This window comes from Vespa velutina, chromosome 1 (assembly GCF_912470025.1).
Source record: "Vespa velutina chromosome 1, iVesVel2.1, whole genome shotgun sequence".
In the NCBI taxonomy this organism is placed as follows: Eukaryota; Metazoa; Arthropoda; class Insecta; order Hymenoptera; family Vespidae; genus Vespa; species Vespa velutina.
Window position 1 is genome coordinate 9,660,620 of NC_062188.1, and position 20,392 is coordinate 9,681,011.

General features: G+C 27.1%; 3 protein-coding genes across 10 annotated transcripts; 1 reads left to right on the plus strand and 2 right to left on the minus strand.

Moving 5' to 3' along the window:
• Positions 1-339: 339 nt before the first annotated feature.
• LOC124955025 (ATP-citrate synthase) lies at positions 340-12,521 on the minus strand. Of its 6 annotated transcripts, none has more exons than XM_047508846.1 (12): positions 11,825-12,506; positions 6,997-7,322; positions 4,703-5,057; positions 4,412-4,605; positions 4,022-4,332; positions 3,568-3,886; positions 3,059-3,494; positions 2,635-2,960; positions 2,037-2,556; positions 1,643-1,948; positions 1,142-1,559; positions 340-1,063 (listed from the first exon to the last, which is right to left on the minus strand). In XM_047508846.1, the coding sequence occupies exons 3-12, from the start codon at positions 5,042-5,044 to the stop codon at positions 972-974; spliced, it is 3,264 nt and encodes a 1,087-aa protein (XP_047364802.1). In that variant the 5' UTR covers positions 5,045-5,057; positions 6,997-7,322; positions 11,825-12,506; the 3' UTR covers positions 340-971. The 6 variants fall into 6 exon arrangements, with proteins under 6 accessions (XP_047364802.1, XP_047364828.1, XP_047364810.1 ...); XM_047508872.1 differs by lacking the exon at positions 6,997-7,322 and adding an exon at positions 8,830-8,883; XM_047508854.1 differs by lacking the exon at positions 11,825-12,506 and adding an exon at positions 7,760-8,011.
• Positions 12,522-13,130: 609 nt separating this feature from the next.
• On the minus strand, positions 13,131-15,230 carry LOC124955055 (serine/threonine-protein kinase 16). 3 transcript variants are annotated; one of them, XM_047508915.1, is made up of 7 exons: positions 15,067-15,230; positions 14,641-14,909; positions 14,164-14,398; positions 13,883-14,087; positions 13,654-13,808; positions 13,437-13,571; positions 13,131-13,360 (listed from the first exon to the last, which is right to left on the minus strand). In XM_047508915.1, the coding sequence occupies exons 2-7, from the start codon at positions 14,748-14,750 to the stop codon at positions 13,244-13,246; spliced, it is 957 nt and encodes a 318-aa protein (XP_047364871.1). In that variant the 5' UTR covers positions 14,751-14,909; positions 15,067-15,230; the 3' UTR covers positions 13,131-13,243. The 3 variants fall into 3 exon arrangements, with proteins under 3 accessions (XP_047364871.1, XP_047364863.1, XP_047364882.1); XM_047508907.1 differs by having other exon boundaries at positions 15,009-15,230; XM_047508926.1 differs by having other exon boundaries at positions 14,641-14,934; positions 15,009-15,230.
• A 1,149-nt stretch (positions 15,231-16,379) lies between these two features.
• Positions 16,380-19,536, plus strand: LOC124955048 (sialin). Its single transcript, XM_047508893.1, has 7 exons — positions 16,380-16,677; positions 17,050-17,270; positions 17,616-17,852; positions 17,920-18,007; positions 18,080-18,300; positions 18,377-18,907; positions 19,028-19,536. Exons 1-7 carry the CDS (start codon positions 16,608-16,610, stop codon positions 19,148-19,150), a joined length of 1,491 nt encoding a protein of 496 aa, XP_047364849.1. The 5' UTR covers positions 16,380-16,607; the 3' UTR covers positions 19,151-19,536.
• The last annotated feature ends 856 nt before the right edge of the window (positions 19,537-20,392 follow it).

Here is a 20,392-nt window from a genome sequence, read left to right on the forward strand (position 1 = left end):
CATTATAACCTAGTCTATATTAAGTTGTTACATATAAAATATTCGATTTTATAATATGAATACAATATGAGAAAAAGGATGTTTCATATGTAACAATGTAATAAAATAAATGTAAATAATTTTTTCTTATTTTAGAATATGAATATTCTAACTATAGATCAAATCATAAGGTGGTTTAATATATTCTTTTATTTTTATTAATATTTTTAACTTTCTACAATGTTAATTTTTTGAAACATATTAGAATATATCATGTAACAATCACTTTGGATTACCTGTTAACAAAATAATTTTTAACAGGGATTTGTGGTTTTAAAAACTTAAAGAATAAGAAATACATAAATGTTATACACATATTTACTACTATTTTTTCCATACATAAAATGCGAAAGACCCTCTGTTATCTTGTGCACATAATTGTACATATAATGTATACAAGTTAGTACTTTTCTAACAAAAGATATTATTACAATCAAAAATGAATAGATTGATGTGTATGTTCATTGAACTAAAGAAGACATTTTGTGCAGTTTCAGATAGATGAATTAACATACCTAAAGAAACTATTATATGTCACAAAATGTGTATATATGTTTTTAATTAGAATCACAAATGCATATTATGGAATGTTTTATGAATATTTTAAATATATAAAACATTGTAAATGCAACAGATAACCATCAACTTTTACTTTATAACTTTCTTATATAATCTTAAATATATTCGTATATCGTTCGGTATAGTTCACCAAGATCTCTTGCTATTCTCATTAAGACATAACATACTGCTACTGCAGAATACTTTTTATGTTATTAGACAATAATTTTTCATCTAAATGAATGTGATATTGATTCCAAGGTTCAATGATCCTATAGGAATAAAATAATTATAAAAAGCACAATTGTTGTTACAAGCATTGATGACTCATTGCTTTTCTTTTATGATGAGATCTTATTACGCGATGAGATAATTCAATTATATTGCTCTGGTAATACATAAGAAATATCGTCCCATGGATGACGATAAAGACCTTGTTTCAATCTCTTCTGATCCATGTAATGACCTAAAATTATTATGTAATTAATTAATGCTCGTATTACGTATTAAATTTAATGTCGTAATAAGGGATCATTAGCATTACCTATAAAACCTATACTTCTGCCAAGTACAAAAAGACTGTTTATAGCTCCAATTTCTATATATTCTTCTGCTTCTTCTCTCGTGAAACTTCCACTATTTCTTAACATATCAACAAATGCACATGCTATAATACCATCCACATTAAGAATTAAATTAGGCTTTTTACTCGTTGTTATTTTTTCAACTTCCAATGCATATTCCACTAATGGTTTAGCAGGGAAATTCTCCAAAACAAATTCTTTTATAAGCTTCACGCGCATGTCTGGATTATTTATAGATTTTATACGATGTCCAATACCCATTATGAGTTTGCCTTTTTTACGAGTATTATTTACAAATTCTTGAGGATGCAAACCAGCATCATAGGCTTCAGAGAACATACGTGCAGCTCCATCCAGAGCTCCACCAAAACGATCACCCTATTGTATCGAATAAAATCTTTTATAAATTATGCTTATAAAACATTTATATTGTTTTATTATTAATTATTGTTATTACTTACTATAGTGAGGAGGCCAGAAACAAGAGAACTAACTAAATCTTTGCCTGCTCTAGCACATACAATAGTATTGTGAGCACCTGAAACTGCTGGTCCATGATCTGCAGTTAACATAAGCGACATTTCAAGAAATTTACAATAAGTAACGGGTAAGCAACGTTGGAACCACAAAAGAGAAACAACACCACCGATTCCTACGTTTTGTTTCAGAACTTCTGTGACGGGCATACCAGCATATAGAAGTTCTTGACCACGTTCATCGCAAATGGATGTCATAAATGATGCAGGTTTTCGTATTAAACCAAGTTCCTACATTAATGAAAAGTTCGATGAAAAACATAAATAACAAATATTGCTTGACTTTTCATCGCAACATAAAAAAAAGGAATTATTTTACCCTGGCCCAATTGTAATCCATAGGTACTGTTGGTGGTGGAACCTCTGGTGCTGGAACGATAGTTCCATCTCTTACGAGCTCTTGATAAACGGTCTGGATAAGATCACCAAGATTATCAAAACTATTAGGAACATAGGCACCAGCTGTTTTCAAAGCTGCATTTTTGGCCGATGCTGTTTCTACATTACTGTTAGCAATGGAACCAGCATGACCAAATTGTACTTCAGAAGTAAACATGCTTGCACAAGTGCCAATACACCAAGCGATCAACGGTTTTGTGATTTTCTTTGATTTAATAGCTTGGCACACTTCATATTCTTCTATGCCACCAACTTCACCAAGAAGTACAATGAGTTTAGCATCAGGATTACTTTGATAACGCATGATATGATCCATGAATGTGGTGCCTGGATATCGATCACCTCCAATCGCAACACCTTCCAAAACACCGTTGGAGGCTTTGGAAATTATATTGTTTAATTCATTAGACATACCACCAGAACGAGAAACATATGCAACACTAAAAATAATATATATAATATGTTCTAATTATATCACAATAAAAACATAATTATACGATATTAATAATTAAAATTACCTTCCAGATCTGTACAATTTGCTATGAAGAATATTATCTGTCATACCGCCTGTATTGCCAATTTTGAAACAACCAGGTTTAACACCACCGACTGTAGCTGGTCCGATAATTGTTACATTTTTCTGTTGTGCCAACAGAATTATTTTCCTAGTCATATTTTCAGGTATACCTTCCGCGATAATTGCGATTGTTCTAATTTGCGGAAATTGTAATGTTTCAACCGTACTATCATATGCGGATCTTAAAGAAGCAAATGTTATCATGACGTCTGCATCGTTATGTTTCGTCATCGCATCTTTCATTTGTTTGTACACGGGTATAAGAACCTGACAAAAAAGTAAACATATTCTTAAATTATTTAGAAAAGATAACAATCATTATATAATTAAAAAATAGCATTGATAAAATAGCTCGGAAAGCTTACTTCTTTATGACCCCAATAAAACTTCTGTTTATGGTCTCCTGTGAATGGATATACCATAGCAGCTACGGATGGTTCTGATCTTCGACAAACGAAGTCAAAATCTAACATAGTTTGAACAGCTCTGGTTTGCATACCCCAAATAATAGCTCTAGTTTTATTGTTAAATAATTGTTTCGGTTTTAAACCATCTACAGTATCACTTGCTTTTAATTTTGTTTGTTCTGTGATAGATGTAGACGAAGTACTTTTTGAAGGAACAGAAGGTCCAACATCTTGACCAGAAGGTAACAAGAAATTAGCAGTTGAAAATTCTTGAGCCTCTGGATCTGGAATCGGTTTTTTTCCTAGAGCCATAGCGCATATAGCTGTCATATGCGTTTCCGGACCAAACACATGAACTGGAATACCTAAACGTCTTCCAACTTCACGTATAATTCTACAAAAATAATTTTCTCAATAAGTTTGAATAATCGAAGCAAAAGTCAATCATATAACAAATTGGTATCTACCTTAGGCCTTCTTGGTAATTAGGCCCTGCTCTTCTTACGAATATTTTTATATTATATTCTACGAGTTTAGGCTGATATTCTTGAAGTGCCGTTACGATTCCTTTAAATGTTGCAGCTACATTTGTAAAATTAGCAATTCCTCCACCAATTATTAACACCTTCCCTTCTGGACGCTTTTCTTTTGTCATTAAACTCAAAATAGTTTTAGCATATTCATATGTTTGTTGTTCTGTAGGCGCACCTGAATATTCTCCATAATTTGCTAATTCGTTAGCTGCACCCAAATCACAAATCGTATCGGAATATATTACAGAAGCGCCTAAAAGATTTGAAATCTCAGTATAGTTCAACAGCATATGAGAAGAATAAGAAAAGGAAATGACTTCACAATGACAATCACAATTTGGCTAGAATAAGCCAGATTAATTACTTAAATGACACTGCTTTTACTGACCACCACCAGCAACCATTGTCCATATACGTCCACTTGGGTTTAAGATAGTTAATTTCAGACTAGCTCCAGATTTAGCATCCAAGTCTGCTATGTACGCCTCTTCAGGATATGCATCCCGTCCAAAAGGAGGTGGATAGTCGATTTCGCCCCAATCTGGTTTGCATATAAAATCGGCGGCTGTGTCTAACTTCGCAGCGAGATCCAATATATAAATTCCATTATTTGTTACTACTAATGGATTAATTTCTAAATAAGTAAAATATAAATTAGCATAAAATGTATAGAGAGCTTCTATGAAAGTTGCAACCATTCTGAAACAAAATATTATTGCGATCGTAATTTATAAATAAATTATTCGTCTGTTATTTATTTTCGATCAAATACACTTACTCTTGTTTTTCGTCTGTCACGTTTACTAATAATTTATTTATAAGCGTGTCTCGATCTGCTAATTCACTGTCCACCGGAATATCTAGTTTTAAAGCTTTAGAATCAACATCCCCGATATCAACACCTCCTTCATGATGGAATAATATTGAATCGGCTTTCCGATGAGAATATATGCACACATAGTATTCCTCTTCCTATGACATTAATCCACAAGTATATCATATATTAAGAAAAAGTTCAAATCCAAATTTGATAGATCAATCAATGTTCAAGATAATATATAAAACTCACCGGTTTGTGAGGAACAAAAGGCTCGATGATAAATGTCTTCAGTTTCCCCGTTGCCTTTCCTACTTGCTGTTCTTTGTTCATTCGTTCTCCGATCCATTTCTTCACAGTATTTAAATCAACATTGACTTTTATCAAACCTAGTTTCCCACGGCGTTTGATCAGCTGATCCGGTTTCACGACCAATTTCTCCGTTTTCAACCATGGATGATCAACAACGAGATCAGTCCAATTTGTCTTCTCTGTGACGATCGCAAAACGTAATTTTGCAGCTTGCGTACCCGAAGGAAACTTACGATTGATGAGGTCTTTTCCTGTTGCTTCACGAATTGCTTTTGCCGACATGTCTTATTAATTTCTGTAGATAAAAAAAAGTTTTGATTTTATTATATATGCTAACTGATATAAAAAATATTTCAATCGATTTTACAAACTTGTATAAGTTATATATTATTTTTTGTAGATAAAAAATGAATCGATATTTTCAAAATAGAGAAAATCAATGTCGATTGATTTAAACTAAAAAAATAGAGAAAAATGATCTTGATTTTTTAAAGCATAAATAAAACGTCGCAGAATAAAAAGTTGATCAACCGCATTCCACGTATGGACCAATAAAGCTATTCAAACTTACAGTGTTCATATTTTTTCATAAAAGTAATATTTATTTCAAATTGTATTAAAACTAAAATGCAACAAGATGATATTTTTTTGCATGACATATATATAGACGTGGATATGTTTTAAATAGTTATCTTAATACTTTCTTACTCACTGTTTCACGGTTATAAAAACAGTCGTTAATTAGTTAGTCATGAAAATCATATATATATTTTCAACAAAAGATACTTTTTTTTTAATTTTTCTCAAAAATTAATTTTTTTTTATGTATTTATTAAATAAAATGTTTTTAGTGCATAAATTCCGATATTTTAAATTGCTTTTTGTATAATTTGCGTAAATTTAATAAAAATTTTATATTTTTTATAAATCAATTTTTACATAAATGTTTATGCACGATACGGATCCATTATGTAAAAAGAGACCCAAGATACTTATATATATACATATATGCATATCGCTAATTTCTATGTAAGAAAACTTTATGTTATATTATTTAATATCGTTTTTTTTTTAATACTTAGTATAAAATTTTATAGTTGATTTTCTAAGTATTCAGTAAAAGTAAGAACTTTTAATTGTTGTATCAATTAAAATCTCTTTTTTTGTCAGACAATTGTAGATTAAACAATTTCTCTATTTTCTTATCATACGTTTTTAATTTATCAATTATACAAAAATTTGTTTATTGCAAACATTTTAAATCCAAATTATTTTGAATAATCAACTTTCTACTCTCTTTTATCTAATTAAACTACGAGATTTGCGCTCTCTTATTATACTTATCATCCTTTCTTATAATTTTTTTGGGGAATTATATCAATTGGACCAATGATATCATAAGTTAAAATAACAACAAAATGTAGTAATCGTTATAATTATGCAACTTTCTATCTATAAAAATCAGGTTTAAAAATGAAACAAATTTTTATAATAGATTTTGTAATTATTGAGTTCATTTTTTTCATGTATAAATATTATTTACGTAGGTAAATGGTCAAAATGGTAAAAGATCAAAAACATGCAAAAAGAAAATAAAAAACGTTTACAATATATATATCACGTTTCTTTCGCATGTTCACATATTATCGCATTATATTCATTTCGGAAAGAGACGGAAACGAAATGATCGTTTCGAATGAATATTTCCATAATATAAATAAAAAAAAGAGACGTGTATTACATAAGCACGCTTATATTTATCTTCAAAGTGAATATCTTAGGTTCAATGTCTTCCAGCAATATATGTAATTGCTATATCGAATATTTCACAAATACACATAGGCAGTGCATATAAGTGAAAGGTTTAATAAATAGAAAAAAATAGTGATGTATGTAGTAATAGTACACTCGCAAAAGCTAAAGAAGTTGTCGTTAAAAAAAAAATGATAAGAAAAAAAAGGGAAAATAAACTAAAAAAGAATAAAATATATTTAAAGAGTCGGTTGAAAGTCTAAAGTATAAATAAACGAGAAAAAAGCCGATTCACGTTACTACATTATTGACAGTACATATTTGACATTAAACGTTGAAAGAAATATATGATTTTTATTAATGACAATACGAAAACAAGAATAAATAATAAAAAATAAAAAGAATAAGATGTATTAATATTGAAAAGAAAAAAATGAAATAAAATAAAAAATTCTTTGAAAAACATTCGCAACAACACTCACATAAAAAACAGTATTATAAATCTCGACCTTGCTATCGAAGCGTAAATAGTCCTTTATTATTCCTTTCCTTTCACTGTGTTCTTTTCTTGATATTTTCGCTTATATTGATAGAGAATATAAAACGTCCAACTTAGCTGGTGGGTTATAACCGACTGAATGTGAGTCGCGCTTTAACTCAACCAAACGTGTTTTTTGTGCGGCGCTACTTCACGCTCCATTATTTAGAAAGACTTTATATTCTATTATTTTCTAAATTTTTCTTCTTTCATGGTTTGCTCCTTGCACAAAACGATTGTACATCCATAACAATATAACAATATAAATATCTATAGACAAAATTTCAAACGTGAAATATACGATGGTTTTTCTTTTCTTGTATATATAGATTCTATATATACAATTTCTACACGCGTATCTATCGATAACTACGAAAGAGACTAATAAAATCACATATTTTTTTTGTAACAAAATAATTTATCACATCGTAATAATTTATCGACTCCATATAAATCATTCAGAAATGGTATAAATACTTGTTTCATGATTCTTCTGTATAATCATATATAAAACTTGAAAAAAGTTCATGGATAACTTTCAGAGCGGCCTGTTAGAATCGATAATTTATTCGATATTTTTTTCTTATATCTTTTTGCATTGTTAAAAGTTATAATTGAAAGTTGCTTAACTTTATACGTAAAAGATTCATTTTTGGTAGTGGTGACAATGTTAAAAGTGTTTGCATGAATTATTATGATATAAGTACCGTAAGACATCATACGATGCATCTGCTGTAATCTCTTATCGTTTTTTTATTAAAACAGGCAAGAAGATGGCAATGACCTCGACCTTATGAACATATCTTTCAACCTGTCTTTTCTCATATATTTGTTTTTTTTTCTTTCAAAACCTCTAGTAAATCGTTTATATGCACATTTCGTTCGAATACTTTTTGTGTTTTGCACCTGCTGATTACGTAAATTAATGACTATGTAAAATAAGTATAATAAGAATGCACACATGATCGGAAGTGGATCTTGTATTTATTTATTATTCTTTTCTTTTTTTTAATTACTTGTCGATTTTGTACATCTATTCAAATATTTCTTACAAAAAGGAATTTATTCTTTAAAAATAGTCGAATCTAAGTTTAAAGAGACCTTGAAACTTTATAACTCGTAACGTGTCATTTTAATTATTTATTTTCATTATAATTTTGAATCAAATAGCTTTTTAATCCTTTATAACTTGACTTTTTTATTTGTAAAAGAAAAAGAAAAAAAAAAGATATATATATATATATATATATATATATATATATAACGTAACGTAAACTTATAACATAATTTATATTTAGCAAATCGTAATCTTTCAATATGAACGAGAAACGAATTTTGTAACAGAAAAAAAAAAAATTTTAAAATAGATATATATGAACGTGTAATTTCAATATCATATACCGTTATGAAGGGTTAATGAGACTCGGTCAGTCGGTCATCAGTCAATAGCTTTCACTATAAAAAATGTGTACTCGTTCGTTATATCACAAACACGATTTCTCGAGATTCTTTTTTTATTCTCAAATATTCTTCCAATCAATAGATACCCTTCAATTTTTTTACGTTTTGATAACCAGAAAAAAGTCTAAGAAATGTCAAAATGATATAATCTTCTATGTTAAAGATGTTTACGAAATAAAGAGCGAAAGAAAAAGAAAAATAGAAAAAGAAAGACGACATACATAAAACATAACATAAGATCACGATTACGGATTCCCTATTATATGTATATTCCATATTAATTATTTAGATAGTTTCATGGAAAGTTCCTACTCACGAACATGCACTTCCTTCACGTACTCGATAAATCCCTCCAAAGTTCCATAATATTCTTATTTAGAGAGAGAAAGAACAAAAAATCAAATCCTTTCGTTTTAAAGCATTAATAATAATTTTTTATAATATGAAAAAACAAAAGTAATAAGAAAAATCTATTCGATTAGATTCATTGTCACAATAAACAATTTTTTATGTAACAATATCGAAATAAGCTTGAATGATCGTATTATTTGTATGTACAGTTTTATCTGTTAAAAAAAAAAAAAAAAAAAAAAAAAAATTATAGGAAAAGAAAAATAATATCGATTTCTTGGAGAAAAAATGATTCGGAAGAGAGACTAAATATTGTAAGACTATTAATTTTAATATAGAAAAAAATTAGATTTTTTAACCTCGTTTTACATATAATTTTATGATAAGAGTCACTCTCCGGTCTTATTTTCTTCATTTTTTTCGACTATGAATTCAAATGCAAATATAAGAAACATATAAATTGGCGTTAATTATTACTGAAACTAGGAAGTGAATTTTCAAATCCTAATCTATTATATTGTTATCTTAACACACCAAATTCTATTAGCTGAACTTTAATTAACATTTATTTCTTAAATCGCATTTTATTTTTCCTTGTCACATACACACACACAAAATATTTAAAACTCTGGGAAATTATATGACGAAAAATTTAGATATAAAGAATTTGCTTGATTTCAGAAATGTCTACTTTTTTAACGAAATTAGAGTAACGTGTAGAATTACTTGCTTAATCAAACGATTTAATTATAATATTAGTGATGTGCCAAAATATAATTTAAAAATTTTGAATATGCAAAAATATTATACATCTATTACCGAGTTGAATGTTTAACTCATGAACATATTATTATACACCTGTACATACATCGCAATACAATTACCTCTAGTGTTTCAACGGAACACACTTCGAAAAAAATTTATGGATATACGTAGATTATGTTGTTGAAGAAATTTAAGTATTTATTGTATGACAATATATATATAAATATATATATTTGTAAATATATAAGGCACTTCTTTGAAAATTTGTATCTAATTTATCGAGAAAAAAAAACGGATATATTTTGATAACTAAAGTATTAATCTCCTTGTCTAGTTAAACGATTTATTTGATCAAAACCTTGACCTCGAAAATAATAAGCGTGAATATGTCAAGTACTTAGATAGGTTTTGACACATCTGATATATTTGTTTACTTTTTGTCACTATTTTTTACATATTTATATATTTACATTATCAATATAAAAATGTATTATTTGGTTATAAAATAAATTATTTATGATATAAGATGTCATATCTATCCAGAATATACGCATATTATAAGATAAAATAAATATTATATGTTTTTTTCTATGCTTTTATTTTTACGTAAAGATCGTTTAGAATGATCAAAAATTAATTTTTCTTTCTTTGTTAAATATATCCGAATTTATTTCATGTTTATTCTTTCTTTAGTCAGTTTAAATTCAATTGATTCTGAACATTATGCGAGATTCCAAATCGAAAATAACATAATTAACGTTTTCCATAAAATAATGCCAAAAGACCAAAGAAAAAAACATTTTATTCGTAAAATATATACTGAATTATTACGTTTCCGATTAAAAAATGTGTTCACCAAAGATGAAATTTTGTTTCAAATTGTATGAAAAAAAGAAAAAAAATTATGTAAAATAATTGATCGACAACTTAATGATTCTAAGATAATGAAATATTTTAAAGGTAATATTTCGAAGGTTTTTATAAATATTATCGAAAGATATAAGTTAACACAATCTTATTTTAAAGAATATTTTAATTCTATATTCTTAACAATTAAAAAAGTTAGAAATATTGAAGCAGAAAAATTATGCAAACGAATTAACATGATTATTCTATCAGTTTGTTATTATCAGTTGATAATATTCATATTTACTTTTCCAACGTTTCAAACGATCCACCAAAATCCGTCTAAGTATATATATCGTTTTAGAGTTATAAATAAATGCATATATTAAGAAATTATCGAATCATAAAGACATTTACGTAAATACATTCGTTTCGAAGAAAAAAAAGAAGAAAACGTAAAAAAAATGACATTCTAATTACTTAATTAGTTTGTTTTTTTTTATTTTGATATTTATGATTATAATTTGTTTTAATGAAAGAATACTTTATAAGAATACATATAAAGATAAAAAAAATAAAGATATTATATTTTATTTAATTATATTGTAAACTTCTATTTAATTTATTATTATTTCTATTGGATTATTATTCTTCCTATTTGTTCTCTAAATATAAATCAATCTAGATGCTATAAGAAAGAAATGTTATCTATGAAATTGATAACATTATATCAATAAATATTTGTTCTATCAAAAGTATTGCTCATTAGTAAACTATAATTTCAACATTGAACATTAAATTTTTATATATTTTATATTTTCTGTATAAGATTACATTATAATCAATTATATATATATATATATATATATATATATATATATATATATATATATATAGAAAAAATCTATGAGCATAGATAAAATATCTTTCGCTGACTTATTAAGATTTATGCAAAACAATTTACAAACATTTTGATCTCCCAATTTCCCTCACTATTCATCAACTATATCAATATCACTAAAATTCAAACAATGTATATACTGACTTATACACATATACGAATTAAATAACTGAACTTCCAACCAATATACTGCCTGACGGATACAGGTTAATCATATTTGCACGTATCGTATGTTGTAGATAAAATAACATATGATAGTCAAACTATCAGCATGATAATTATTAGTATAATCAAAACACACATGAACGAAATAAACGGCAATGAACCAATGAAAGTTCGTTGATTATTTTGATTAATAGTATGATCCCCAAGCCGATTTATCGGTCACATAAGAAAGGTTAGAAAACCTTGACGAAAAATAGAAACAGAATTAAATAGGATTACTTACGAAATACAATTAATATTAACAAGTACAAATGTACAACAGATGTTTAACGGAACTCTCCAACTCGAGAGACAGCAAAAAAATAAGTTCTTTCTTCAATGTATGCTTGCCAATACTTGCTTCTACAAAAATTAGTTTAAACTGTTTCTTCCTTCTCTCTCTCTCTACAGCAACGCTACCACACGCCGGCATTCAAATAAATTTCACGCCATTTCGTGTATGTGTAACTTTGAATCTTGCTTGGTTTTAACGAAAATCATTGTGATAATGATGGTATTAGATGCATGAATATCGCTATATATACATTTTATTACATAATGTTAAATATGTCAAATATGTATAAACAATATTTTTTATATATTTCTAATGAGATTGGTAACACTTAAATCGTTATGACGCAACTAGTCATGACATTAACGTCATATCGTACGATCCTTCTTATAGACCGTGCAATCGGAATCGATATAAAGCTTATTGACTCGAAAATGAGATCTATTTTTTAACATGATTTTTTTTCGAAGAAAATAAAGCTTTTTCAAAACTTTGCCAGAACAGTGTCGTAGATTAAACCTTCCTCTTTAAAATGAGATTTTTTCATTAAAATCGGTCAAGAATTATTCATGATGTACTGTTCTCATTAATGGCATAAATAATTAAAAAACCAGAGGTGGTAAACAGTCTTAAAAACCTCAATAGTACTTATATAAGTTATTATTTGATTCTTATTGATGTTTTCTTTATAAAAATTTTTTAACGTTGATAAAAAAGAATTTTTACAAAAAATAAAATTTAATCACATAGGTATTTTTAATGTATCATATATTAAAGCATTTGCATTTAAAAGAAATTCATTTTATACTCAATTACATGTATATTAAAAACATATATGTATTAATTATAAAACTATATTATATATTAATTAATAGATTCATAATATCTTTTTATTTTTATAGCAAACTAAAGAAATAACATACGATTTATCATCTGTTTAATTAACGTTTTTGTTAAGGAAATACTACCTCTGAACAAGATTTAGTCTTATAATAATATCCAGATAAGGATAATTTCTTAAATAGTTCCTATATAATTACATAGTCTCTGATCACTTATAAAAATGTAATATGAAAGTCATTTGTTCATTATTTAACAGTTTTATAAAAGCACTATAAATGCATATTAATATATTCTGGACGTTTGAATCTTTACAATTTTACCCATTGGACATAGTTTTAGCATAATTTATCCATGAGAGTATTGATAAATTATTTATGAAAATTATATTTCATTCCGTTTAGTGTATAAAAATCTATCACTGCTCTATTCACTTTATTCATCATTCAAAATTTTTGAACTTGTAACAAAAAATCTATTTTTTTTGTATAAACTTAAAGCAGAAATATATCTAATTTGTTAACCCTAAAATTACACTCTACCTTCAAATTTTGCTATAGTATCATGCACACTTTCTATTACACTATATATATAAGGCCGCTCCATTGGATTAACTTTTAACATGGAGAGAATTAAATTTTGCATATCCTAAAAAGTAAAATTTTATGTAATTATAAATTGTACTAAATTATTATATCATATATAAAAATGTTCACACACATACTTCATTATAAGGTGCTTCTTCTGGAAATGTAATATTCGCACTTATAACAGCAAGTGCCACGCTATCTCCTCTTTCATAAACGGTGTCGAAAGGAGACTTGAAGTAACATAAAGCATATAGAATACAACCCAAAGACTAAAACAAATTAAAATGAATAAATTACTCATTTTTTGGTGATAAATAAGTTAATTACTTAGATACATAACTAAACATTTACCCAAATATCTGTTCGTTCATCAATCATACAATAGCTTTCAACATTGAATAGCTCTGGTGCTCTATAGGGCATTGAACATCTTTCAGCTGCTATATCTTGCAACGTTTGAGCTGCTTGATTACCACAAACTTTAACTCTTGCTGGTGCTACTGATCCTAAAATATTATATCATTAGTCAACATTATAACAATTTCATTCTTGATTTTCATTTCTTTTTACTTTTCTTTACCTAAATCCATTATAACAGGTATATCTTGATCATTCAAGACTATATTTGCAGTCTTTAGATCCCTATGTGCAAGAGGATTTGGCTTTGCCTCGTGAAAAGCTTTTACACCCTCGCATATTTGTAAAAAGATATTTAAAATATCTATGGGATTCATATAATCATTATTTTTAGCTCGTCTTTCTAATTCGTGTGCTAGTGTACCTCTCTGTTGATAAGTTAAAAAAATAATAACTTATAATAAATATATAGTGATATATTTTTAATAAATAATATAAACTCACATAATAATAAGGTAGTACAAGTAGTACTTCACTAGTTGCATTTACAACTGGATCTGCTGTTCCTTTGTGTGTGGAATCAATACATTCTATAACATTTGGATGCTTTACAAGACTATGATATTCTATTTCTTTTACTGCTATATGCTGGTCTTCAGGCCCATGACAAACAATCTTTTTAATTGCATATTTTCTATGTGTTATATTATCTTCTACTAAAAGTACTGTACTAAATCCACTGTAATTTAAATACACATTCTAATATAATATTATTTTTGCTTTAATTCAAGACAAAAAATACTCTTGCTAATCTAATTCTGAAGTTACATATAATTATATTATTTAATTATATCGTATATAAACACAGGAACATATAAAGAAATTATACGTAAAATTTATATTCATGATGTTGCGATGCAAAGTACATACGCAAAAGACTTAAATTTAAGCAATAACAAATTTTTAAATATTTTAACTTGCCCTTCTCCCAGATGTTCGCGAACTGTATACTTTTTCGTATTTACAGTAATAGTTTCCTTGGCGCAAAGACATCCCATTTTCAGAATTAAACTCAGGCCAAGACTGTTCATTTTTAATGATACATAAACATAGAAGAAACAAATTATTCACTCGGTACATATTCCCTTTTCATTAATATGTAAATATTGTGACACGCATCATGGAAACTTGCACCATACGAAGTCAGATAAGGTTAGAACAATTAAAGGGAATCCTTCCAACTCGAGTGTCTGAATTAAAAATTAAAATTAACTTCTAACGAGAAAATGTGTATAACATAATTCTAAGATATAATTTAATATATAAAATTTTTTTAAATATTTTATTACATAATTATGTGACTACGTGATTATATATTTTATCAATTGTACACATGTAATACATTACTCTTTTACTAATAATGTTTATATTCTCTACTAGGTAATTCTCTAGTTCAGTAAGTTTATCTACTGATTATTTAGTTATTAACAAATATTCTTCTTTATCTTATTCTATCATAAGAAAGAATCTTATATAATTTTAGATAATGGGCTTCTAAATATTTTTTATCTTCGTTGTTAATCTGACATCAGCGCCAACGATAATCTATAGAAGTTCTAAGTGTTGTCAATGAATTAAGGGCATTTTTTCTCGATAAATTAAAGCCATAAATTGATAAAATATGATAATGCCAAACTATCAGATGAAAGATCTGATTATAAAAGATGTTTGTAAGATTTTTGTAACTATCATTATAAACTATTATTATTAACAAGACCTCTTGCAAAATTATAGAATTTCCTCTATTTTGTATATATTTAATGTATAATTTTTCACGAACAATATAATATAACGTGTACTGGGTGCGGTATTTAAATACCTAAATGGAATACCTAAATATCTCTGTTATTTATGGTTTTTTTTTATGGAAACAATGCTTAGAATAAAGTTATACTATTTCAATGGAGTCATCTGTAGATGGAAAGAATTATTTCTCAAGTTTATTTATAGATTTCAGTTTGTCGATATTTTTTTTTAATGGTACTCCACAATTTTTTTGCTATAAAAAAGTATTTATAAAGTAAATTAGTAAATTATATGCACAAGCATATGTATTATTTGATTTTTCATCTGTGAAAAAAAAATATGACAGTAAATATGTAATACATCTTGAATAATTCATCATTCAACTTCTTTTTATAGTTTTCAAAAAAAAAAAAAAAAAAAAAAAAAAAAAAAAAAAAAAAAAAAAAAAAAAAAAAAAAAAAAAAAAAAACCACTATAGTTGAATAATTAGACATTTTCTTACAATTCCACGAACTAATTATAGATAACTTAATACTTTTTTATTCAAAATATGAAGCGCCGCGAATTAATCCATGTAAGAAAAATCGTAAGGTTTCATTTAAAAATAAAATGATCTTAAAATCTTGTAAAAAATGACCTTAAGAAAAAATTTTTTCCATTATCAGGTGTACTCTTTGAAATGGTGTAACTTTGTTCTAAGTATTTTTTCCATAAAATCACAAATAACAGAGTTATTTATGTGTTCCCATTTAAATGCCGTACTCGGTGCAATGAAAATTGTTAAATGTCAATTTGAACAAAATAAAGATATTTTTGATATTGAACAATTTTTTAAATAACAATGAATTTTATCGTGATCTTTTTTACCAACTGTTGGAATGAATGTAACTTTTACCGGCTGTTTTAATTTTTTCATAGTAGTAACAGCTTAACAACACCAGACAATAAACAGTGTACTTTTGAATGTCGTGATAAATTTCGTGTATTCAACTTCGCTCGAGAAGAATGTGATAGTTCTATGTACTAAGTTACGATTGAAAGAACAAAGCAAGTGGTTACGTTAATGCGATAGAGGTATTCGTAGTGGCAGTGAGTCATTGTGAAAGTGTAAGACCATTGTAACATTTGTTTTCAAATATAATATGGAGGTTCTTGATCCAAGCGTTTCGAGAGATGATTTACCACTTTGCGTTAATGATTGTTTGGAAAAAGGTTTGTTTATAATATCATACAGTTGTTTATTTATATGTATATTTATCTTTGTCCTGGATCTACAAGCACATAATGCTATACAACTATCGTCTTTTATTACTTTGACCTAACGGAAGCTTGTTTTATGCTTGATAGTATCACGTAATCTATTGTCTAACCACAGAAACTTCAAAACAATAGAAATAATATAGCATAGAAATTGATTTTGAAAATTTATATTGTTATAATTATATTTGTATATAATTATATTATTATGATAAGTTACTGTGAAACATCGAAAATATTTATTTTTATTTATACTCCAAAATACATTTATTCATTCAATAATAACTTATTAATAATTAATCATTTTTTTTATATTATGTGTTTCAGTTAACATAGAACAGAATCCATCCGATACAAAATCATATATAAAAGCACGCTATACTTTAGGTTTCCTAGGTTTTCTAGGCTTTGCTCTTGTATATGCAATGAGAGTGAATTTATCAATCGCAATTGTTTCAATGGTTAATCAAACAGCTATCCCTAATGATGATGAAAATACTACTGATGTTTGTTCTAATCGGAATCCCATAAATGGAACATTTATACCAGTATGTTTAACCTTATTATTGTTTCTCTTTGATTGTATAATTTTTTGGATATATTAATTTTTTGTTTTTGCATTATAATTCTAATACTTGATATATTGAATATTTAAATATATTCTTTAACTCAATTAGCTTAACATGAAATCACAAACAAATGGTAAACTAAAATGATCAAGTTACATGTCCTACTCATGACATTATCAATTTTATTATTCTACTTGTTATCAGTTTTAACACGTATCACTGATATATTACTCACTTTCAGATATACTCTTTATATTCAAATTTCATAAAAGTGCTTTATGTAGTTTGTGTTTTATTAAATTTATTTCTATATCTTTTTGGTAGAGTGCAGGAGAATTCAATTGGGATGAAAAAACTCAAGGTGTTATATTAGGAGCATTTTTTCTTGGCTATGTGGCAACAAATGTTCCAGGAGGTAGAATGGCTGAAAAAGTTGGTGGAAAGTTGGTTTATGGACTAGGAGTTTTTTTGACTGCTGTCTTGACTGTAATCAGTCCCTTTGCAGCATATTGGGGTTTGGTACCATTTCTTATAGTTAGAGTTGCAGAGGGATTTACAGAGGTAAATACTCTTAATGAAAGGTTTATACTGTTTTATTATTATTCATTTTCATATATTTTTAATATAGGGTGTTACTTTTCCTGCAATGCACACTATGCTTGCACAATGGGTTCCACCATTAGAAAGAAGTAAATTTGCTGCAATTGTATATGCAGGTAATGCTATGAATCATTGATATCAATTGATAAACAAATATTTTGTTATTCATCAATTTTTTTATTTCTTAGGTGCAAATTTTGGAACAGTTATATCATTACCTGTAAGTGGATGGCTATGTTCACTGGAACTATGGGGTGGTTGGCCACTTGCATTTTATTTATTTGGAGGATTAGGTATTTTTTGGTACGCATTTTGGCTAATCTTTATTTATGATACACCTGCCCAACATGTAAGAATTGATCCTGATGAGAAAGCATACATTGAAGCTAGCGTTGAAAAAAAAAACGAGGTCAGTTAAATGGCAGTATGCATTCATATATAGTTATTAATACAATTAATTTCTTTTTATATTTTTATAAAAATAGACTCATGATCCTGGTGTACCTTGGTTATCAATTTTTACATCTCTGCCTATGTGGGCTATAACTGTAACCCAATGTGGACAATCCTGGGCTTTTTACACATTGCTAACAGAATTGCCAACGTATATGGATAAAATTTTACATTTTGATGTGCAACAAGATGCATTTCTCTCAGCATTACCATATTTAAGTTCTTGGTTGGTTGGTTTAGGAATATCGAGTTTTGCGGATGCTCTTCTTGCTCGGCAAATCTTATCTCCTTTAACTTCGTTCAAATTATGGAATACAGTGGCTTCTGCTGGTCCCAGTCTCAGTTTTGTAGGTGCTATTTGGGCTGGATGTGATCGCATGACTGTTTTGATAATGCTTGTTGGATTAAGTTCATTACAAGGTGCAGTTTATGCTGGAAATCAAATGAATCACATTGCACTAGCACCACGATATGCTGGTACTCTTTATGGATTAACCAATGCAGCAGCTAATGCTTGTGGATTTCTGGCACCATATGTCATTGGTAGATTAGTTGAAGGACATGTGAGTACTTCTATATACAAATATCATTATTATTTATTATAATATATTTAGTATCTTTGAGTGAATATTGTGTATCTTGTAGACTCAATGTTGTTTTATTTTTTATTTTTGATTTCATAGGAAACTTTAGCACGTTGGCATACAGTTTTTTGGATGGCAGCTGGAATAAATATGATAACTAATTGTTTCTATTTAATTTTTGCATCTTCTAGTGAACAACCATGGAGTAATGGTAATAGTTGATGATGAAATTTTCTTATGTTTCAATATCTAATATAGAGAATAACATATCATTCAATCGAGTTGCTTTTAGTATATTTTAATTTATCATGACAAATAAAAGAGATCAGTATGAATTACTCATCAATTTTAAATAGATAAATAACAATTTTTATTCTTTCATTTCACTGCAGTTTCTTTACGTCATGCTTTTTATTTAAAAAAAGAAATAACATTTTTTAAAATAAATTTTTCTAGTAAAACTCATCTCTTTTAACAAGCCTATATACGTAGGTATGAAGTATTTTTTATACATACTTATTATATTGTAAAATAATAAAAACAAGAAATACTTTTAAATTAAATTATATAGTTGGAATTGAAGATAAATAAAATTGTAGTAATTAATATAAATATATATTAAGCTAAATATTTTTTTATTTATGTATAAAAATATACAAAAGATTAATAATCTGAAAAAGCGATAAATTATAAAACATTTGAATATTTAAGTTGTTTTATTTTTATTGCCAAACGATATAATATGAGAGAAAACTTATTAAAAGAAGAATTCATTCCGCATGCTTAAGTTAATTATGTGAGCAAATATCTTTTTGTAATAAGTGAATATGTATTTAATATACAGGGTGTTTAGTTAGAATAACTATTCCTAATATCTAGATGTAATAAAGGACCTGTTCTTTTCATAATAAAGTAATGTTCGGATACGCTTTCATATTGAAATAATACGATATGAAAGAAATGAAGATTTAATATAATCTCAACGTAAAAAGCAACTTTTTTATTCAATGTTAATGATTATAAATTAGTGGAATATTACAGAAATAGTATTAAAACAACTATAAAAACTTTAAAATTATGATTTCTTTTGTTGACACACAAAACATAAACCATATGATTGAACGACAAATTGTTCGAAATATTTGCAGATGGTTACGAAGATTATCAAAAGTAAGAATAATTCTAACAATTAACTCTTCTTCTCTATTGATGACTCAAAATAAAACTCAAATACTTGCATATTTTTGTTTTATGAAATGATAAGTAATGTATAGTTCGAATTAAAATAAACAATATTATAATTTTTATTAAGTTATATTTAGTAACATATAAATCTGTGAAAAACAAAAATAAAATTCATTTGTAATAAAAATTCGAGCAATAAAAAGCCAATCTTGAAATTAGCAGAAACTAATCTTAAAATAAAACTCGGACATGTTGCATTGCTGTAAACATACTACATAT